Here is a 21,319-nt window from a genome sequence, read left to right on the forward strand (position 1 = left end):
AACTGAATTACTCTATAATAAAAGTAACTCGTTACCAGGGAAAGTAACTTATTTGTCTCCCTCTGGGGAGATGCGCATGCTCCCCAGCTGCATGGGTACAGCATCAGGTTGGTTCTGAACAGAGGCAGTGGCAGAAGAAAAGTTATCACATGGTGTAATATGGAGAACGAACTCGGCGCCTTTGCTCGAAACACTTGTCAAGGTGGATGGCCAGGTCAATAAGCTGATCGAGCTGAGGCGGTAACCCCCGTGCGTAGATCTCATCCTTAAGGTCTACATTCAACCCTTCAAGAAATCGTGCTGTTAGTGCAGGATCATTCCACTCACTTGTAGTAGCCAGAGTCCGGAACTCTTTCGTGAAGTCAGCTACAGATCTTCTGCCTCGACGTAGCAAAGCAAGAAGACGTGATGCCTCACTGCAGAAAACGGATCTATCAAAGATCTTTATCATCTCATCCTTAAAAAGAGTGTACTTGCTGCAGCATGCAGACTGTGCCTCCCAAACCGATGTACCCCAATACGTGTTAGAGATAAAGAGGAAGAAACCTGGTTCATGACACAACAGGGGCCCTTAGTATGATTGCTTTGGGGTTGAGTTCACATTGTGTCTTCATTCTGCATTTGGTTGTGGCATGGTGCTATTGGACGCATTCCCCATATGCGTGTCAATGCAATTGGTGAAGAAGAAATTGCTCACCAAAGGAAGGTATATGTACCAGTTTAGCTAACTGCTATGAACATATTCAAGATCTGTCAAAATTAAATCAATCATTGTCCACAAATATTGTACAAAATGGGCTATTTCTATATCGCACCTATGGAGTCAGGACTTGTCTGTAAGGCCACAATAAAGCAAACCAGTATCCCATCATAAAGTTTTGGTGGATGATGATTTTAATCAAGGTAAAGTACAATGCAAGTCTGATATGGCAGCATGTCTGGCGAATGTTGTACAAAGGAGTTAGCAAGGGTCAGTGGTGATTTTTGTACATATGAGTATCAGTTTATCTTAGAAAGAGCTTACAAAAAATAATGAGAATCAAACTTCTTTTTTACCTTTTTTATCTAAAAAAAATCTTTTTTTAAAATGTTTTAAACCTCAATATTTTCCATTTTTAAACTTTTTTCTTAAACTTTGTATGTTTCTGTTAGCATTACTTCATACTGGGATGTTTGCTAAAACTGATGGATGTGACACATCACAGCCCTACTTAGAACATTTTCCACCAGTCACCACTGCTGTAAGCATAGCATAAAATATGAATGTCAATCACCTTGCATCACCAACATCTTGAGAATCGCCCATGATATTTAATACAATATTATATAATTTTATCATATAATATTATTTACGATACAGCCTTTAAGTGATTCGGTACAATTCTTTTGTGCAAAAATACATCAGCTAATCGTTTCCTGATCTCTTTAGTCCTGGTGCAATAAACAGTGGGGTTTATTAATGAAGGAACAAGAGAGGCTATGATTGTTACTGCGTTTCTGTCTGTTAAGCTTAACACGACTCCTATTCGAGTTAGTAAAACAGAGACCAGCTTTGGTGCATAATAACTAAACAAGACAATGAGATGACTGGAGCAGGTGCTGATCATTTGCTTTTTGTTTGAGTTGTTGGAGAGTCTAGTAACGCTGTAAGCCAGGACAGCATAGGTACACAGAATAAAGGGAAACTGCCCACATAGCAACCAAAGACTGATCATTGCAGGCAAGAAAAAATAGGGTTCAGGATTAACACAAGCAGTTCTGATCATAGAAGGATAATCACAGAACACATATCTGATGACAGGCTGACAGTATGGGACGCTATCTATCACTGATATCACAACACCCATTATAGCAAAACCAATGAGCCAAGTTAGTGAAATAAGCAGAAATGTTCGTGAATTTGTAACAATGCTGTGGTACCTTAATGGAAGCCTGATCGCAATAAGTCGGTCTATTGCCATCAATGTCAGAGCCAAGCATACTGTGATATCACCGAGATGATAAAAGTATGTCCTTGAGATACAAGAGTAATATGAAACAGTTTTAATCTCAGCCAGCAGCACTGAGATCATAGTTGTGCTGCAGGTAGAGGAGAATATTATGTCAACAATGGCTAGATTACAGATTAAAATGTACATTGGTTTGTGTAAATGTCTGTTAATAGAAATGACACACAGATTAATTCCATTCCCAAGCAGTATGAGCATGTAGGTTAATAAGATGAGGAATCCGAGGAGCTTTTGATTCTGGAGGTGATCAAATCCAGTGATTATAAAGCTCTGTACATTGTTCACAGAGTAATTTTCAGCTGCCATTTCCAGTAAATCACTTCCTAAAATTCAGACACAACTATTTCAAAATACATATATAAAATTATATGACAACAATTACACCCATGAAGTTCTCATATATACACAGAAAAAAAGCTCCTATGAAGGAAAATGGCAGAAGGATGCAGACAGCGTCTGTAATGGCCAGGTGATGAAAACTGTGAAAGTTGAAATATAGTTTTAACAGAATTATAAAAAGAGTTTTGATCATTTTAAATTCTAAATATGAATAATATGCAAAACATTTTCCAGTCTGATTCTTCCTTAGAAATTCATTTTTAGATCTTTACAAATATTAGAATTTCTTATACAAGAGCTTCTCAGATGTTGCTCTCATCCATTTCAACAAATGTGTATGTGTTATGTTGTGCCTTTTATTGTTTTAATTCGGTGACACATACTGTGCGTCACAGTTTTTCAGCAGCAGTGATTAATCAATTACAAATAGGTTTTCTATAGCAATGGTTTTTCATGTTGGTCTTAAACACACAGTTGAAAGGTCAAAAAGTATAGAATATTTTAAGAAAATTAAACCGCTAATATCGTATTTTGTAAAGCCTGTTGTGAAGAACTTAGTATAATCATACTGGTAAAACATTCAAGCAAAGGCCACCCAAGAAGTCAACTGTAGTAGCAATTTTTGAGGGAAATTAGCTCTTTTTAATCTTACTTTTTCACCCATCTCATGGTGTATGCTGAATTGATGTCTGAGTTTCTAATGGTTTTGTATTCTTTGCATTGTTCTAAACATTAATATTGTATGTGCAACAATAGCATGCTCTGGCTCAGTGGCCTTATACCTAATTTTAAATCTTTTTTGTTTGTTTGTTTACATTATGATTTAAATGGTGATGAATGTTTAGAGAATGTCATCTTTTCAACACTTTTCATCATAATAGTTTTTCAGTGTTGTTTTGATGTATTTTAAAGAGTTGGCAGTCAAAATGAAAACGTCTGGATGATAGATATTCTTCATTCTTTCTGACAAACAACAAAAGATAATGTGCATTACAGTATGTAATATATATATATATACCGTATTGCTTCAGGCACAAAATTAAATTTATAATGATAGTAGAGCATTTAATTGCTCTTAAACGTCGCCCCAGGGCCATCCACTCAAAGTCCAAGTGCAGCGGGTGAGTACTATCTCCTAATATTTTGTGTGCCATCCTCATCACCTGCTGTTCAATAAGAAGTAAAGCTTCTTAAGGGGACACCCATGATTTTAGAGCACGTGCTAAAAATACCTTGCAACCGATTTTTGTTTTTTATAGACAATGAAGAAAACCAACAAATAAAAGAAAAGGACAAAATACTTTCAACAAATGAATTATAAAAAGACTTAAGAACAACTCTCTGTACATTAAAAGAATTCAGTTTTCTCAGCACAAACAATCTTTGATGTGACTTTTTGACGTTTACCTCAGAATTCTGATCAAACTTTAACTTGTTGTCAAAAACCGTACCCAGGTACTTATATTGTTCTACTTCTTCTACATGTGTGCCATTAATGACTATCGTTGAAGTGCTAATGTCATCCTGCTAAAATTAATAATCATCTCTTTAGTTTGAGACGTTCAGATTTAGTTTCATATTACTGCACCCAGTGATGAAATTGTACAAAACAGAACCATATTCCTGATCTGAATGTGAAAGCAAGGAGAGCAACACAGTATCATCTGCATATTTTTTTACCAAGTAACTATTATCTTGCAAACTCTGACAGTCATTTGTATATAATATAAACAAAATAGGAGAGAGCACACACCCTTGTGGGGTACCTGTGGAGATATTTACAACATCTGATAACACATCATTAATCCTAACCCTTCGTTGTCTGTCTGATAAAAAGTTCATAATCCATAAAACTAATCCATGATTAAAATTAAACTGACTGATAAGTTTTTGCCCTAACGTTACAGGTTGCAAAAGATTAAATGCAGATGAAAAATCTACAAACAAACGCCACACAAAAGCTCTGCTGTTTTCCAGATGACCACTAAGAGTATTATCAAGAACAGTTTTGCATCATCTACGCCTCTTCCAGTGCGATATGCAAACTGCAGCGGATCTAAAAGTGGTCCAGCAACTGTCATTATATACCTCTTAATCTCTTTTTCAAAAATCTTCATAACTAAGGAGGTCAAGGCGATTGGATGGTAATCTTCAAGGAATTGGTTTAGTTTTTTTAGGTATCGGTACAATAATTGAACTTTTCCACAAATCAGGAACCATGTATGTATTTGCATGTCTATTTGTTGTTATATGTATGTTAACATAATACCAGTTTGCAATATTCAGCGACATAACAAACTGATTTTGTACAGGTAAAATAACTGGAAGTGAAAGCCTTGGACATTTAAGTTAAAAATGGCTGTTTCCACTCTAATGTTAAAAATAGCAACATTTTATCATTTTCCATGTAAGCTGCAGAGTAGGTCTGTCTTTTTTCCCAATAGCTCCTCAATACCAACAGGGACAGAGCCACAATGCTTTCACCTTAAACAATGGTCCTCTTAATGATCCATTATTATCTGAGCAGATACTGTCATGATTCTGCCCTCGTGTCCTTGATTTTTCCTAGTCTTGAGGCAGGATCATGACAGACCCGTGTTTTGTGTACAAGCGCATGGCCTTGTCTTTGGGCCATGTGCTTGTGTTGTCTCGTTCCCTTGCCCCGCCCCCCTTGTTAACCTAGTCGTGTCTTGATTGTCCCATCTGTGCCACCTGTCGTGTCTTGATTGTTCCCCCTATTTAGATCTCCTAGTGTGCTCTGTCTTGCGTCGGTTCATTGTTTCACATATGTATTCCTACTGGTCAGTCCTGTGAGAAGTTTACCCTTGTAACCCCCTTTGAGAAGTCTTTGTATTAATGTGAGTGTTTGTTTGTAGTTAGTGTTTAAGAGTTTTGTTTTTTCATGTCAATCCTGTCCTGTTAAGTTGTTTTGTTTCTCCCTAGCTATTGTTTTCCCCCTCGTGGGTTTTGTTTTCCCCTTTTGTGAATAAACCCCTTGTTTTGTGATTCCCTGTCTGCACTTGAGTTCCTCCTTGCCTAACCTTGACAGAATGAACCGACCACGAAGGAACTCAGCAGACAGGAGGCAATGCTGGATGGCATCAGCCAGCCAGCGAGATTGTTTTGAGGGCTCTCGCCTTGTGGTGTTCCGGGGGACCAGGGGAGGTCGTTCCGGAGCGAGCGGGCGAGAGGAGGAGCCCCAGAGGTCCCCACCTACCCAGCTGCCAACGATCCCAGAGGGTCGTGTCCTGGCCGTGGCAACCCTGGGGGAACAGGCAGATCCCCCCCAGAGTCCTGAGGCGCCTTCCACAGCCAGCAGTCTCCCCATGAAGCGAGGGAGACGATTGTCGTGGGAGTCAGCTTCAGAGTCTTCGGCGTCCGAGGCTGCCCTACCCGAGACCAAACTCCCCCAACCCGCCTCTGACCCAGCTGTAGCCTCTGCACCGCGCCCGAGGAGGAAGAGGAAGAAGAAGGGGCCTGCCGGTCCTGTGACCCTGTCTCCTCTCGAGCCAGCAGCGGTGAGCGTGCCCGAGCCAGCAGCGGTGAGCGTGCTCGTGCCAGCAGCAGTGAGAGCTGGCGTGCCCGTGCCAGCAGCAGTGAGCGCTGGCGTGCCCGTGCCAGCAGCGGAGAGAGCTGGCGTGCCCGAGCCAGCAGCGGTGAGCGTGCCCGAGCCAGCAGCGGTGAGCGTGCCCGAGCCAGCAGCGGTGAGCGTGCCCGAGCCAGCAGCGGTGAGCGCTGGCGTGCCCGAGCCGGCAAGGAAGAGAGCTGTATGCAAGTCTGCAGTCGTGAGAGCGGAGGAGAAAGCCGCGGCCGACTCTGCAGCAAAGACTCTTGTACAGTCGGTCTCATCTCATAAGGAGATGCCTATTATCCTAGCTGCTAAAGCCTTTTCTGATTATTTGTCCCGTCTTGTCCAAATTTTAGAAATCCCCGTCAGTCCTGTCTTGTCCCCTGACCCTGTCCCCAGAAGTCCCAAGTGTCCAGCCGTTGTCTCCCCGTGTCCTGTTGATGTGGCCCCGTGTCCTGTTGATGTGGCCCCGTGTCCTGTTGAGGTGGCCCCGTGTCCTGCTGATGTAGTCATGTGTCCCGTTAATGTCCCCCCGTGTCCTGTGGTCCCCCCGTGTCCAGTAGATGTGGTCCCCCCGTGTCCAGTAGATGTCGTCTCCCCGCGTCCCGTAAGTCTTGCCCCGCGTCCCGTAAGTGTTGCCCCGCGTCCCTTGTCTGCTCCTGTCATGTCCCCTGTCAGTTGTCCCGAGACCCCTCCCCGCCCCTCACCACCCAGACCTGCCCGTACCCCCCGTCGTCAGCCTTCGTCCTGTCCTCCTAAGATTCCTACCCCTCCCACCCGCCCTGGTCTGTCCCCCATGAACTTTGTGGTCCCGCCCCCTCCCCTTCCCTGTTTGTTTTTTTTGATTTGTCACCCCAACCCTGCCGTTGTGTATTCATGTTTGCCCTTGTTGTTGTTCGTCATGTCTTGTTGGTTTGTGTCTGTGTCCCAGTCTGTCATGTCAGTCGTGTCCCGTGTTTGATGTTCCCTTGAGGAGCGTCTGGAAGCCGCTCCTTAAGGGAGGGGTTCTGTCATGATTCTGCCCTCGTGTCCTTGATTTTTCCTAGTCTTGAGGCAGGATCATGACAGACCCGTGTTTTGTGTACAAGCGCATGGCCTTGTCTTTGGGCCATGTGCTTGTGTTGTCTCGTTCCCTTGCCCCGCCCCCCTTGTTAACCTAGTCGTGTCTTGATTGTCCCATCTGTGCCACCTGTCGTGTCTTGATTGTTCCCCCTATTTAGATCTCCTAGTGTGCTCTGTCTTGCGTCGGTTCATTGTTTCACATATGTATTCCTACTGGTCAGTCTTGTGAGAAGTTTACCCTTGTAACCCCCTTTGAGAAGTCTTTGTATTAACGTGAGTGTTTGTTTGTAGTTAGTGTTTAAGAGTTTGTTTTTTCATGTCAATCCTGTCCTGTTAAGTTGTTTTGTTTCTCCCTAGCTATTGTTTTCCCCCTCGTGGGTTTTGTTTTCCCCTTTTGTGAATAAACCCCTTGTTTTGTGATTCCCTGTCTGCACTTGAGTTCCTCCTTGCCTAACCTTGACAGATACGTGCTTTAAATCCCAGTGCACAAATGTTTTAACAGAATCAATAACTGATATTGCTGGTGCTGAGGGACAACAGACTTAATTTTACATTTATTATGATATTTAATATTATTCATGCTTATGATTCAAGCTCCATATGTAAATATTAAATACATCTACAAACTGTTTTGTTTCACAGGTAGGCTTTTTGTCAATGTATAGAAAGTAATTTTGTTTAACATTTTAAATGTCCACCAATACTGTAATTTAAAAAAATAAACAGAGCTCCAAATATTTTCCCTGTTTTCTTTTACTTTATTGGAAAACAAGCAATTCAACATCAGCATATCTGTGCTTTTGCATTTAGTCTCTAGCATTATTAACAACACATTTTTAAAACAAGCAACATTATCACAATCAGAATTAAGATGATAAAGCTATTGAAACTGACTTGATTTGATTTAATTTGGTACAATTTTTTGTGTGCAAAAATATATCTGCTAATAGTTTCCTGATCTCTTTCGTTCTGGTGCAATAAATAGTGGGGTTTATTAAAGGAGAAACTAGAGAGGCTACAATAAGAACAGCATTCCTTTCTGTTAAATTTAGCTCAACTCCTATTCGAGTTAGTAAAATAGAGACCAGCTTTGGTGCATAATAACTAAACAAGACAATGAGATGACTGGAGCAGGTGCTGATCATTTGCTTTTTGCTTGAGCTGTTGGAGAGTCTAGTAACGCTGTAAGCCAGGACAGCATAGGTACACAGAATAAAGGGAAACTGTCCACATATTGGCCCCAAACTTATAATTGTAGTTATGAAAAAATAAGGTTCAGGATTAACACAAGCAGCTCTGATCAAGGAAGCATAATTACAGAACACATATCTGATGACAGGCTGACAGTATGGTGCACTGTCTGCTTTTGATATCACAAAACCTATAACAGCAAAGCTAGCAAGCCAGGTTAGAAAAATGAACAGAAATGTTCGTGAATTTGTTACAATGCTGTGGTATCTTAAAGGAAGTCTAATTGCAATAAGTCTGTCTATTGCCATTAATGTCAGAGCCATGCACTCTGTAAAATCACCGAGATGATAAAAGTATGTTCTTGAGATACAAGAGTAATATGAAACAGTTTTAATCTCAGCCAGCAGCACTGAGATCATGGTTGTGCTGCAGGTAGAAGAGAACATTATGTCAACAACAGCTAGATTGCAGATTAATATGTACATTGGTTTGTGTAAATGCCCGTTAGTTGAGATGATACACAGATTAATGCCATTCCCAAGCAGTATGAGCATGTAGGTTAATAAGATGAGGAATCCGAGGAGCTTTTGATTCTGCAGGTGATCAAATCCAGTGATTATAAAGCTGTCTACATTTTTTACAGAGTAATTTTCAGCTGCCATTTTCAGTCAGCTACTTCTCAATATCCAAATATTTCAAGATATAGTTAGTACAGGTGATGAGAAATCAATTAGGGTCTCAATGCACTCATATATGCACTGAAAAAAAGCTCCTATAAAGGAAAATGGCAGAAAGATGCAGAAAGTGTCTGTAACTGCAAGGTGATGAAAACTCTGAAAGTTGAAATATAGTTTTATCAGAAGTACAAAAAGTGTTTCATGCATTCTTAAGATTAAAAAAAAGATATAATGTAATATAATTATTGTCCTTTTCTTCTTTAGTTCCTTAATTCCAATCAGAGTAGTAAAATAGCATAACAAATAGCATAAAACTGCCTGAGATGTTCTTCCTATTCAGATAAACACATGTCTGAAATCCTGCCTTTTATATTTTAATATGTTACAGACTGTACATTATGGTTTCCTAGCAACCATGAATGAGTAAACATAGGACTTAAATAACATAGAAATTCTCTGAAGTATTGTACTTTGTGGTTAAAAAAACACACATATATTAAAAAAAATTATATATCCAGTAAAATTATAATGTATTAAAGGGGTCATATGATGCTTTTTTAAAGATCATTATTTTGTGTATTTGGTGTAACAGAATATGATGACATGTTTTAATGTTACATTTTTTTTTTCAATACTGTACATTATTGTAGGTCCTCTATGCCCCGCCTCACTCAAACGCATTGTTTTCTACAAAATCCCTACTTCCGACAAGCGCAGTCTGCTCTGATTGGCCAGCTGACCCAGTGCATTGTGATTGGCTGAACACCGCAAGCACTAGTTGCAAATGACACCCTTTTCCATAATCGGATATGTGTTTGTGGTATACAAGCCATGGACGGTTAAGACAGTTGACTCCACTGTGTGACCATCTTTCTCTCTCTCTCTCTTTCTCTCTCTCACACACACACACACAACTCGCAAAACTCTGAATTTAAAAACATTCAATAGCAAATACTTAAACTAACAAAAAAACATACTTCCAGTAGTTGATTCAGAAGAGCCAGATTGTCGTAGCAAAGTCAGAATAACCTCCTCTCCTAGATTCACGAAACGGTCATCCATAAAATGCATTGCTGTCCTGTTGTAAGTAATCTTAAAGATTCCTAAATGCATCTACTTTTGGAAGGCCAAATAAAAAGTGCATTTGCTTTTACCTAGATACACACAGCATCTCCCTAACATGGCTGTTTTTATGTAACTGTAATTTTATGTAAATACACACAGCATCTCCCTAACATGGCTGTTTTTTTAGTAATTATCTTACTTAGTTACTTTTTATAGAAAGTATTGCGTTATCTTACTTTTGCGGTACTTTTTGAACCTGGGCTAGGCTTGCTTGTTTGCTTATAAAACAAAAAGTTATATTTTTGGCGAATGTAAAAGTCCTTTCACACCAAAAGTCTCAGGCTGAAGGAAATGTAAATTCACATCTGTACAGTAGAATGCGGAGGAAGAAAATTCAACACTCTATAAAACGTTAGTTTATCTTGTGTAATCTTTGCTTATTAGTTTGGTTGAATTGGATCATCAAAGGTCAGCAGCAAATTATAAAATGAGATTAAAAACATAAAGGATATTTGTATTATTTAACATATTTAATTATTGCAGCATCATAATCTGAGTTGCTTTTTAACTGTTTTTATTAATTTTGATTTGTTTTTTGTTTTTTAGTTGAATTAATTCATGTTTACATTTATCCTAGAACTGAAGTTACATCTTTTCATGATTTCTCTCAGCATGGGGACAGGAGAGCTTTCAATCAATAAATGGAAAAAAGTAACTGGTGTTACTTATTTGAAAAAGTATTTTTAATTTTTTTTTGTAAATTAAAAAATAATGCGTTGCACTATGCGTTTACTAGTTAATTGAAAAAAGTAATCTGACTACGTAACTTGCATTAATTGTAATGCGTTACCCCCAACACTGTTAACCAATTTGTAATAATTGAACCAAAAACCAGTGAGTGAGATTACTCATCACAGAGACGTCACTGTGAACCATAATGTATAGGCCAACTTAGTAATGTACATAAAGGCCTTTTTTAATTTAATAGCTGAGCTGATAATGATCCCATTACACAAATGTTTTAATAGAATTAGTAACTTCCGGGTATTTAGTGACAACACATGCTATTTTATGATGACTTCCATTTTTATTTTTTTATACCCTGCAGATATAAGATAAGATTTTTTCTTTTTCGGACCATTCTCTGTAAACCCTAGAGATGGTTGTGCATGGAAAATTCAAATAGATCAGCAGTTTTTGAAATACTCAGACCAGCCCGTCTGGCACCAACAACCATTCCAAGTTCAAAGTCAATTAAATCCACTTTTCCCCATTTTGAGTGAAGTCATCTTCACCACATCTAGATGCCTAAAGCATTGAGTTGCTGCCATGTGATTGGTTGATTAGCAATTTGTGTTATCAAGCAATTGAACAGGTGTATCTAATAAAGTGGCCGGTGAGTGTAAACAATGAATCTACAAATATTTTCTGTTTAACATTAAATAAAAAAGGATAATAATTAAAATACTGAGATTTAAAAAAGACATAAGTATTCATTGTTTTAAAAGTAAATGTCTGCTTTGCCCTTGTCTCTAACATGATTAGGGTTTTATTTTTTATTGTATTTTTTGCCTAATGTTGCAAAACCACTGAGCCATTTCATAGTACCCAGTAAACGAGGGACAATAGACTTATTTTTTTGTTTATAATTATGAAGAATTTTATGCTTCACATACACAAAGATGAAATACACAATACATGTACAAATAGTTCCCTGTCAAGGGAACTTCGAACTGCGTCCTCTGAAGGGACACTATGGGGAACACCTTGTCGTGACCCGTGTCTGAAGCATACTTTGAAAAATGCCAACATGTTGGCCAGCGACAGCCTCTGACGTCGCTACCGCCGCGACTATAAATACGCGCCCGTAGGACCTGTCACTTATCTTCTTCGTCTTCATTGACTGTTTTGTTTGAAGCGTGCAAATCTGAGAAACGACCAAAACGGTAAAAGCGATCTATTATTGTTATACAATGGCATCCATTAGCAAGGCGTTTAGACAGTGTGTGCATCCGTGTCAGCGTTATTTGACACCTGATGACACACACACTCTTTTCGTCTCTTGTTTGGGCGAAGAGCACACGCGCGATGTTCTTGAGGGGGCAATCTGCGCGCACTGCGAGCGTTTTTCTATGAAAAAGCTCCGTTCTCGTTTGTCTCTCTTTTCGAGGAAAGAGGGACAGCCATCTGGATCTCGCGGCTCAGGCCCCGCCGTTGCCGAGGCACGGAGCAGAATGAGCTTGTGGGGATCACAGGTGGATCTCGCTGAGGAGTGTAGAGAGGGACTTTTCCTCTCACACTCTCCTGCGGCAAAAGAGAGCGAACTTCGGGAGGAAGATGTGTTGTCATTAACCCCTTCTGACACTGAAGTTAGTGCTCTGCTGGGTTCTACCCAGAAAGAGCAGGAGATGTCTGAGAGTGGCGAAGGAGCTGAGGCTGAGCCTTCTCAATCCTCCTGCCCTGCGTATGAGGAGCTGTTAGAGGTTATGGATCTCACCACGGCAAAATCAGACTTGCCATGGAAACGTGCCAGAAAGGTAACGTCACGAGGTCGCCTCGATGAGCGTTATTTGTCTGACCATAGCCCTCCAGCCCAAGTGAGCCTTCCATTCTTGCCTGACTTGCATGCAGAAGTCGAAAAGGAATGGAAGAAGCCATTTTCCTCTCGCATCCATCGGTTTCAGCATACGAGTTATGCTAATATCGAGGGCATGCACGAAAACGGCTATGAGAGGATGCCCCCTGTAGAAGAGACGCTGGCTAGCTATCTCTCTGTGGGTGAAACGTCCTCTCTTAAATCTCCCTCTTTGCCATCTAAGCCCCTCCAGGATACATCCTGCTTAAATGGCAAATCATACGTGGCAGCAGGCCAGGCTGTGGCTTCGTTGCACACGATGGCAGTGCTTCAGGCTTACCAGGCTGACCTGCTGAAGGACCTGGATACAGGCGAGGGCCTTTCACCTGACCAGGTAGCCGAGCTGCGCCGCACCACAGACCTCTCTCTCCGGGCTACCAAGCAGGCCGCCTCTACCATGGGCAGATCTATGGCGGCCATGGTGGTAACGGAGAGACATCTGTGGGTGAACCTGGCAGACATCGGGAGGGAAGAAAGGGGGTTTCTTCTCGATGCTCTGGTCTCGCCTTCTGAGCTTTTCGGTACCTCCGTCGAGACGGTGGTCGAAAAGTTCAGGGAGGCAAGGGCGCGCTCCGCTGCCTTTAAATCCTTCATTCCACGAAGGTCCAGGTCCGAGCCCAAACAACAAAGGGGTCCTGGCCCATCTCGATCTGAGGATCGTAGATGGGCACGGAAGGCTAGTGTCGCGGCTCGCGCTCCTCCCCCGCCTAGGGGCAGGGGCAAGAGGAACCGCGGGTCACGGAGAGGTAAGCAGGGTCTGAGGGATGTGATTCAGATGAGGCAGCGTCCTCGCCCCGGATCAGAGCGATACCTAGTAGCTCCGGATGTTTTTTACCTCTGTTTTAACTTCTGTTTTTATCCTCCCCTGCCTAATTCCCCTGTAGCCACCAGCTCTCCACCTGATCGAGGTTAGGTGGAAAGTTTCTCACATAACAGTCTCCTTTCCTGGACCTATGATGTTTTGGTTGGTTCTATGCTAAGAGCATAGTAACCGCCTTACTGACGGTCCGGACCAGAAGGGGGCGCCCCGCAAGCGGGACTCCAGTACAGGAGGGTGGGTGAGTACATAACCCTTGCTTTACCTGCTTATGGGTGTTATGTTGCTGGTGGTTATATGTCTACTAACAACTCTGTGAGTTTCCTTTACAGAGCTTGGCTGATCATCAGAATTGGCACAGCACTGCAGGGAATTTCATGGATGTCCGGCCAGGTCACCCTGAGGGGCCGCCTGGCCGCTTGGCGCATCCGGGGAGGTAGTTACGGAGTCCTTCTGTATGTGCTGCCTCGGGTGATGCTCCCCTCGCTTGGGGGTTGGAGCTCGCCTCTCCCGTACGATCCAGCGCCTCTGCGATGCTTTTCTGTACACACGCTAAGCTTGTGTACTTTCTCAAAACCACATGGTGGTCAGTGTGCACGTGAACACTCTGCGCACTTTCTAAAATCCTGTACGGTAAGGGTTACGCGCTCCGCTTCGTTCCCTTTCTTAAGATGATTAGCCCCGGGGTTCCTTGGGCTTCATCCAACCAGTGTGTATTTGTTATACACCTCAAGCATCGCTTCCCTCAACATGAGGGGCTGTGTGGACTTCCACATATTGTGGTTATCAGGTAGTAGGCTTCACCAGGCCTCTCTGATGGTGAGCTCCCACATACTGTGGTTGCCAGATAGTAGGCCTCACCAGGCCTCCCTGGAGATTTAGCTCCCACATACTGTGCGTTTCCACTAAATAGCATATTGTGGTTTTCAGATAGTAGGCTTCACCAGGTCTCTCTGAAGGCGAGCTCCCACATACTGTGGTTGTCAGGTAGTAGGCCTCACCAGGCCTCCCTGGAGATTTAGCTCCTACATACTGTGTGTTTCCTCAAAAAATACGAGCTCCCACGGTTTGTGGTTGTCAGGTAGTAGGCCTCACCAGGCCTCCCTGGAGTCGAGTTCCATATTACTTTCAGTTTCCACTGAGGTGGTTATCTGGTAACAGGTAGTAGGCCTCTCTAGGCCTCTCTGTAGGTGAACTCCCACATATTGTGGTTATCAGATAGTAGGCTTCACAGGTCTCTCTGAAGGTGAGCTCCCACATACTGTGGTTGTCAGGTAACCTTTCAGTACACACGCTAAGCCTGTGTACTTTCTCAAAACCACATGGTTTTGCGCACTGTCTGAAATCCACGTAAGTGGTAAGTGTGCACGCAAGACTCTGCACACTTTCTGAAATCCTGTATGGTAAGGGTTACGCGCTCCGCTTCATTCCCTTTCTTAAGATGATTAGCCCCGAGGTTCCTTGGGCTTCATTCAACCAGTGTGTATTTGTTATACACCTCAATCACTGCCCCTCAACATGGGGGGCTGTGTGGGCTATTCTCGTGGTAGTTAGCAGCGCTCCCCTTTTCTGAAAGGGTCGCCTATGAGCATGCTGCTCGGAGCTCGGACTCCTCCTCTCATGGGAGACTGAATTCTCTGTTTTTTCTTCAGAGCGCTCCAGTACTACATACTGTTATGAGACGCACTGTGAGAGCAGACATCCTGCTGAGGCAGGGGCTGAGGCTCGGGAATGGCGCCTTCGCACCAAGGTGTTGAAGCAGAGTTGGGAAGGTTGGCCAGATTTGGGTGGATCGTTTTTTGCGGCTCGAGAGCATCACACTATCCCCTCTGGCTTCCTCTGACTCATCCAGCTCCATTGGGGCTGGACGCCATGGTACAGGTGTGGCCGAGGCTTCATCTGTACGTTCCGTCCTCGAATTGCTCTGCTCCCGGGCCATTCCATTTACGAGCTGCTCTATCAGAGTGCCACGAGAGCCCCTCCTTTGTGACAGGCAAGACTTGGTAATAGACAATGTTAAGTTCTTAGCCGTATCCCTTTAAAGGAATCTTTTGTGATTCCAAGACTTCAGCTCTACCCCGGGCTGAGGCCCCACAGGTAAGTTGGGTATGTAGCTTAGGCCTTTGGCCATAAGGGATAATGTCACGGACAGCCGTCGAACCGTCCCAGGGGCGACTACAGGTGAAATGGTAGAGTTGGTACTTAGTGTTTGCCATGTTTCTGGCCTGCACTCCCCTCAGCATGGTGGCGTGGGTATACTGTTCCCCATAGTGTCCCTTCAGAGGACGCAGTTCGAAGTTCCCTTGACAGAGTCTCAGGAGATGTCTCAGGTTTCGAATGTAACCATGGTTCCCTGAGAGGGAACGAGACACTGCGTCCTCTAGCTCCCTGCCATGCTTTGGACGCAAGCTTCACGAAGAAGATAAGTGATGGGTCCTACGGGCGCGTATTTATAGTCGCGCCGGTAGCGACGACAGAGGCTGTCGCTGGCCAACATGTTGGCGTTTTTCAAAGTATGCTTCAGACACGGGTCACGACGAGGTGTTCCCCATAGTGTCCCTTCAGAGGACGCAGTGTCTCGTTCTCTCTCAGGGAACCATGGTTACATTCGTAACCTGAGACGTTTTGTTTAACAAGTAGGCTATTTTTTTCAATACAAAGAAAGTCTATCTGTTTAATGTTTCAAATTTCTGCTAATTCTGTCATTAAAAATATATATATTTAACAAATATTTTACTTATTTAATTTGCTTTATTGCAAAACAGGCAATTCAACATAAGTATGTCTATGCTATGGCTTATAGTTTCTGACATTAGCAGGAGCATCACAAAACACATTATCAAAACAAGAAACATAATCACAATCAGAATTAAGACAATAAAGTTGTTGAAATTAACTTTAAATGATGTGGTACAATTTCTTTGCACGAAAATACATCTGCTAGCCTTGTTCTGATCTGTTTAGTTCTGGTGCAATAAACAGTGGGGTTTATTAAGGGAGGAATTAGAGAGGCTACAATCAAAAGTGCATTTCACTCTGCTGTGGTATCTCAATGGAAGCCTGATCGCAATAAATTGGTCTATTGCCATTAATGTCAGACCCATGCACTCTGTGAAATCACCAAGATGATAGAAGTACATTCTTGAGATGCAAGAGTAATGTGAAATGGTTTAAATCTCACCCAGCAGCACTGAGATCATGGTTGGTCTGCAGGTAGCAGAGAACATTATATCAACAACAGCTAGATTACAGATTAATATGTACATTGGTATGTATAAATGCCTGTTAGTTGAGATAATACACAGATTAATGCCATTCCAAAGAAGTATGAGCATGTAGGTTAATCCATCAATCCGTCTTCTTCCGCTTATCTGGGGCCGGGTCACAGGGGCAACAGTCTAAGCAGAGATGCCCAGACTTCCTTCTCCCTAGAAACTTCCTCCAGATCTTCAGGGGGGATACCGAGGCGTTCCCAGGCCAGCCGGGAGACATAGTCCCTGCAGCGTGTCCTCGGTCTTCCCTGGGGCCTCCTTCCGGTGGGACGTGCCCGAAACACCTTCCCAGGAAGGCGTTTAGGAGGCATCCGGAACAGCTCCTTTTTCACCACGACAGACAGGTACATCAACCGCATCACTGCAGAAGCTGCACCTATCTGCCTGTCAATCTCCCGCTCCATCCTTCCCTCACTCGTGAACAAGACCCCAAGATACTTAAATTCCTCCATTGGAGGCAGGAGCTCACCACCAACCTGAAGGGGGCAGGCGATAACCACCGAAGACATTGAAGAGGGCTAGTCCCCCCAATAATTAGAAATCACTAAACCCTTTTCTCAAACATTGAGAGACAGAGAGAGAGAGAGAGAGAGAGAGAGAGAGAGATTGAAGTTGCGCGAATGCGCGTCTGTGTGTTTCTCTTTTTAGAGTGAGTCTACTTAAAAACAGCGATTTTATCCTCTCGCTGCTGGAAAATATAATTTAGTGATTCAGTATTTAAACTGTATTTAATAAAAGTCGTGGGGCAGCGTTGAAAAGTTTTTCTCCTGGATGTGTGAGCTACGCGATTTCCGATATTCATGTGTGTGTGTCAGTATTCAGTGCATTAATACAGAACAATAATTAAAGGCTCTAATGTACAACTGCACACCAGTATATGTGTATATTGTAGGAGCTAGACGAATGATGATGTGTGATGGCATAGTAGTGGTGTCCCAATTCTTAGGGCAATATTTTCACCCCTACCCCTTGACACTCTGTTTCAAGGGACAAGGGTAAGGGGTAAGTGGAGGGTAGGGTAAGGGGTATAAAATAGATTTGGGATTGGGCATTAATGTACTCACATGTGGATAGAAATAAAGCTTTTGTGAAGGAGAATGGCAAAAAGATGCAGACAGCATCTATAACTGCAAGGTTATGAAAACTCAGAAAGTTTGAATATACAGGTGCATCTTAATAAATTAGAATGTCGTGGAAAAGTTCATTTATTTCAGTAATTCAACTTCAAACTTGTGTGTTAAATAAATTCAATGCACACAGACTAAAGATATTTAAGTCTTTGCTTCTTTTAATTGTGATAGTTTTGGCTCACATTCAACAAAAACACCCACCAATTCTTAACAAATTAGAATATTGTGACATGCCAATCAGCTAATCAACTCAAAACACCTGCAAAGGTTTCCTCCTGAGCCTTCAAAATGGTCTCTCGGTTTAGTTCTAGGCTACACAATTATGGGGAAGACTGCTGATCTGACAGTTGTCCAGAAGACAATCATTGACACCCTTCACAAGGAGGGTAAGCCACAAATATTCATTGCCAAAGAAGTTGGCTGTTCACAGAGTGCTGTATCCAAGCATATTAACAGAGTGTTGAGTGGAAGGAAAATCTTTGGAAGAAAAAGGAGCACAACCAACCGAGAGAACCGCAGGATTGTCAAGCAAAATCAATTCAAGAATTTGAGTGAACTTCATGAGGAATGGACTGAGGCTGGGGTCAAGGCATCAAGAGCCACCACACACAGACCTGTCAAGGAATTTGGCTACAGTTGCTGTATATCTTTTGTTAAGCCACTCCTGAACCACAGACGTCAGAGGCGTCTTAGCTGGGCTAAGGAGAAGAAGAACTGGACTGTTGCCCAGTAGTCCAAAGTCCTCTTTTCAGATGAAAGCAAGTTTTCTATTTCATTTGGAAACCAAGGTCCTAGAGTCTGGAGGAAGGGTGGACAAGCTCTTAGCCCAAGTTGTTGGAAGTCTAGTGTTAAGTTTCCACAGTCTATGACAGTCTTTTTTTATTGTCTGGTTAGGGAGCATGTCGTCAAAATGTTATGTTGTTATTTTATGGAATAACAATTTCTTTGTATATTTATTGAGGCAAGCTGTCAAGTTGTCATGTTTGTTGCATTTTGTAGACATTTCCCCAAAATATTTTAATGTTTCTGTAAAATTAAACTGTTTTAGTGTCCCCATTATGATTCTTAACTGGTCCAGTAGATGGAGTTAAGTACTTCTTATCTTGAGGAAAGAGTTTAGAGTAGTCATTTTCTCTCTCGGAAAATGAACTAGACAGGGAATATTTTCTTTCTTTCTTCTTTTTAAAAAAATAAAATAATATTATGTTCTATGTGACCTCTGCCTCCTCTGTATCTGTTTTCTTGTGGGTACATTGCATGTCACAGTTCACTTGTTTTTCCCTTGTTTACACTAATGAGCTTCGAGACTGAAATCTCTCAGGCTCTGTATGAACCTCTCCACAGATTTACCTGAGCGCAAACAGTGCTATTTACAGGGTAATTAACATATTTCTCATTATCCTTTGGAACAGACACTTCATAATTAGGTGATGCAACACTTGTTGATTACTACAGATTCTCAATGCACACACATTCAATGAATGGCTTTTCTTTAGCTAAAGAAATCATCTTACATACAGACTAATTTAACTTAAAATAACACAACAGACACAACATATTATGAATAAACAAACTGTTTAATAATAAACAGCTGATGACTGTCATTGGTAATATAAATGTACACAATTTGACATATAGCCACAGAACACTGTATATAATTTACTGCAATAAAACTTAAAAGGTAGGAAACCTGACTTATTTGTAAAGTAATATATAATTTCCATACTTTTTGATGGCGAAGGCCATCCTTCACAGTGTCAGTTTCTCCTCTCTATAGATTAGCTGATGAATGTTATGTAGACAGCTAATCATATCATCATGATTGGTCAGTTGACAATTCCAGAGAGGCCTGGCATTCATATCATAATCAGCTGCAAATATAGTTCAGTATGTAACAGGTCAGGGGTCTTTTTACAGGGCTGTGTGCTTGTATAAGCCTGAGCTTTCCAGGGCCCCATTGAGCAGCTCTCCACAATTCTATGGGTATATCATACTGTACGTTAATTGCGTTTTAGCATTCTCTTGAAATCTTGTGTATTATATATAACATTTGAGTTTAATTTAACAATATGAGATTTAGTTTTTTATACCATTGCATTCATGTTAAAATATGTTTTTAGAAATCGAATATGCTTGTAAGTTTGGGCTTTTTGGTTAGGTTCCAATTGAAAATCTTAACTATAATGTAGTAGTTGTTGCTATATTTAATATAACTCAGTTTGTGCTTTTCTTCCCAGACAACATGAATACAGAATCAGTGAATGAAATGTTCATGAATCTTGAATTAACCGAAAACAGGAATATTTCTCTCCCGTCTTATTTCTACATCAGTGGTTTTTCTGGCATTCCTCACATGAGATACTATTATATATTTCTGTTTTTTGTGTACATTATTACTGTGCTTGGAAATTCTTGCCTCATGTTTGTTATCATTATGGATCGAAATCTTCACACTCCTAAGTATTTAGCTGTCTTTAATTTATCTTTGACCGACATTAGTGAGAGTACAGCTGCAATCCCTCAACTACTGGACACGTTTTTGTTTGGGAATCAGTTGATACCATATGGATTGTGCATGTCCAATATGTTCTCTGTTTTGTTATTTCTTGCAATGCAGTCACTTACTCTCACTATTTTGTCTTTTGACAGATTAGTTGCTATTTCATTACCACTGAGGTATCATATGATTGTGACCCACGTATCAATGCTTGTTATAATTGGTGCTTCGTGGACACTAGTACTGTTACTTACAATTATTGGAGTAAATTTCATGAGCCGACTTTCTTTCTGCAAATTTATTGTCACTGTTAACAGTTTCTACTGTGATCATGGGCCTATATATCGTTCTGCCTGTAACAACAATTTCCCGAGTTCTGTGATAGCCAATTTGTTCCCAGCAATCATCCTTGGGTTTCCCGTATTTTTTATTATCTTTTCATATACATGCATAGCTGTGACATTGTTCAAAATCACAACTCCACAAGACCGTCAGAGAGCCACAAAGACATGTTCTGCTCATTTAATATTAGTGGCTATATTTTATGTACCCATCACTCTTACATATGCATTTTGGCCCTTTATTAACACTAACACAAGGATCATTAATCTTTCTCTAACCACTGCACTTCCTCCAATGCTTAACCCTATAATCTACACATTCATGACAGAGGAGTTCATGGTGTCTGTGAAAAGACTTCTTAAACGACAATTCATATACCCATCTCATAAATAGACCTCTTTTTCCCAATTTAATAACACTGATACTTGTGATTTGATCCAGTATCAGCACTTGGACTGTGCTTATCATGTGTGTTCTAGACATCCAGCATTTCTCCCAGTGTGTGGTCATGGTAAAAAAAAAAAAAAAACACTAAATTTTTTAAATGCTACTGTTGTTGTGTCACGGAATGTAATTGTATTTTCAGGTGAGAAAGTAGTTGTTTAAACCTCAAATCTGCAGTTTATTTATGATGATAGTGGCTATTTGAAAATTTGCTGTGATGACTGCATAGTGGTTAATCATGAAACAAGTGCCTGGACTTCTTATTTTTTTC

The 21,319-nt window shown here is 41.5% G+C and overlaps 3 protein-coding genes across 3 annotated transcripts; 1 reads left to right on the top strand and 2 right to left on the bottom strand.

Moving 5' to 3' along the window:
- Positions 1-1,349: 1,349 nt before the first annotated feature.
- On the bottom strand, positions 1,350-2,315 carry LOC113100092 (olfactory receptor 6N1-like). The gene has a single exon (XM_026264966.1). The coding sequence runs from the start codon at positions 2,313-2,315 to the stop codon at positions 1,350-1,352; it is 966 nt and encodes a 321-aa protein (XP_026120751.1).
- Positions 2,316-7,844: 5,529 nt separating this feature from the next.
- Positions 7,845-8,831, bottom strand: LOC113100093 (olfactory receptor 6N1-like). The gene has a single exon (XM_026264967.1). It carries the CDS (start codon positions 8,829-8,831, stop codon positions 7,845-7,847), a length of 987 nt encoding a protein of 328 aa, XP_026120752.1.
- An 11,206-nt stretch (positions 8,832-20,037) lies between these two features.
- LOC113100094 (olfactory receptor 19-like) lies at positions 20,038-20,997 on the top strand. Its single transcript, XM_026264968.1, has one exon. The coding sequence runs from the start codon at positions 20,038-20,040 to the stop codon at positions 20,995-20,997; it is 960 nt and encodes a 319-aa protein (XP_026120753.1).
- The last annotated feature ends 322 nt before the right edge of the window (positions 20,998-21,319 follow it).

The sequence above is a fragment of the Carassius auratus genome, unplaced genomic scaffold, assembly GCF_003368295.1.
Source record: "Carassius auratus strain Wakin unplaced genomic scaffold, ASM336829v1 scaf_tig00217171, whole genome shotgun sequence".
Lineage (NCBI taxonomy): Eukaryota > Metazoa > Chordata > Actinopteri > Cypriniformes > Cyprinidae > Carassius > Carassius auratus.

What these genes read in the sequence shown, in the direction of transcription:
- LOC113100092 (XM_026264966.1), bottom strand. Translation starts at nt 2,315, where the DNA reads ATGGCAGCTGAAAATTACTCTGTGAACAATGTACAGAGCTTTATAATC.
- LOC113100093 (XM_026264967.1), bottom strand. Translation starts at nt 8,831, where the DNA reads ATGGCAGCTGAAAATTACTCTGTAAAAAATGTAGACAGCTTTATAATC.
- LOC113100094 (XM_026264968.1), top strand. Translation starts at nt 20,038, where the DNA reads ATGAATCTTGAATTAACCGAAAACAGGAATATTTCTCTCCCGTCTTAT.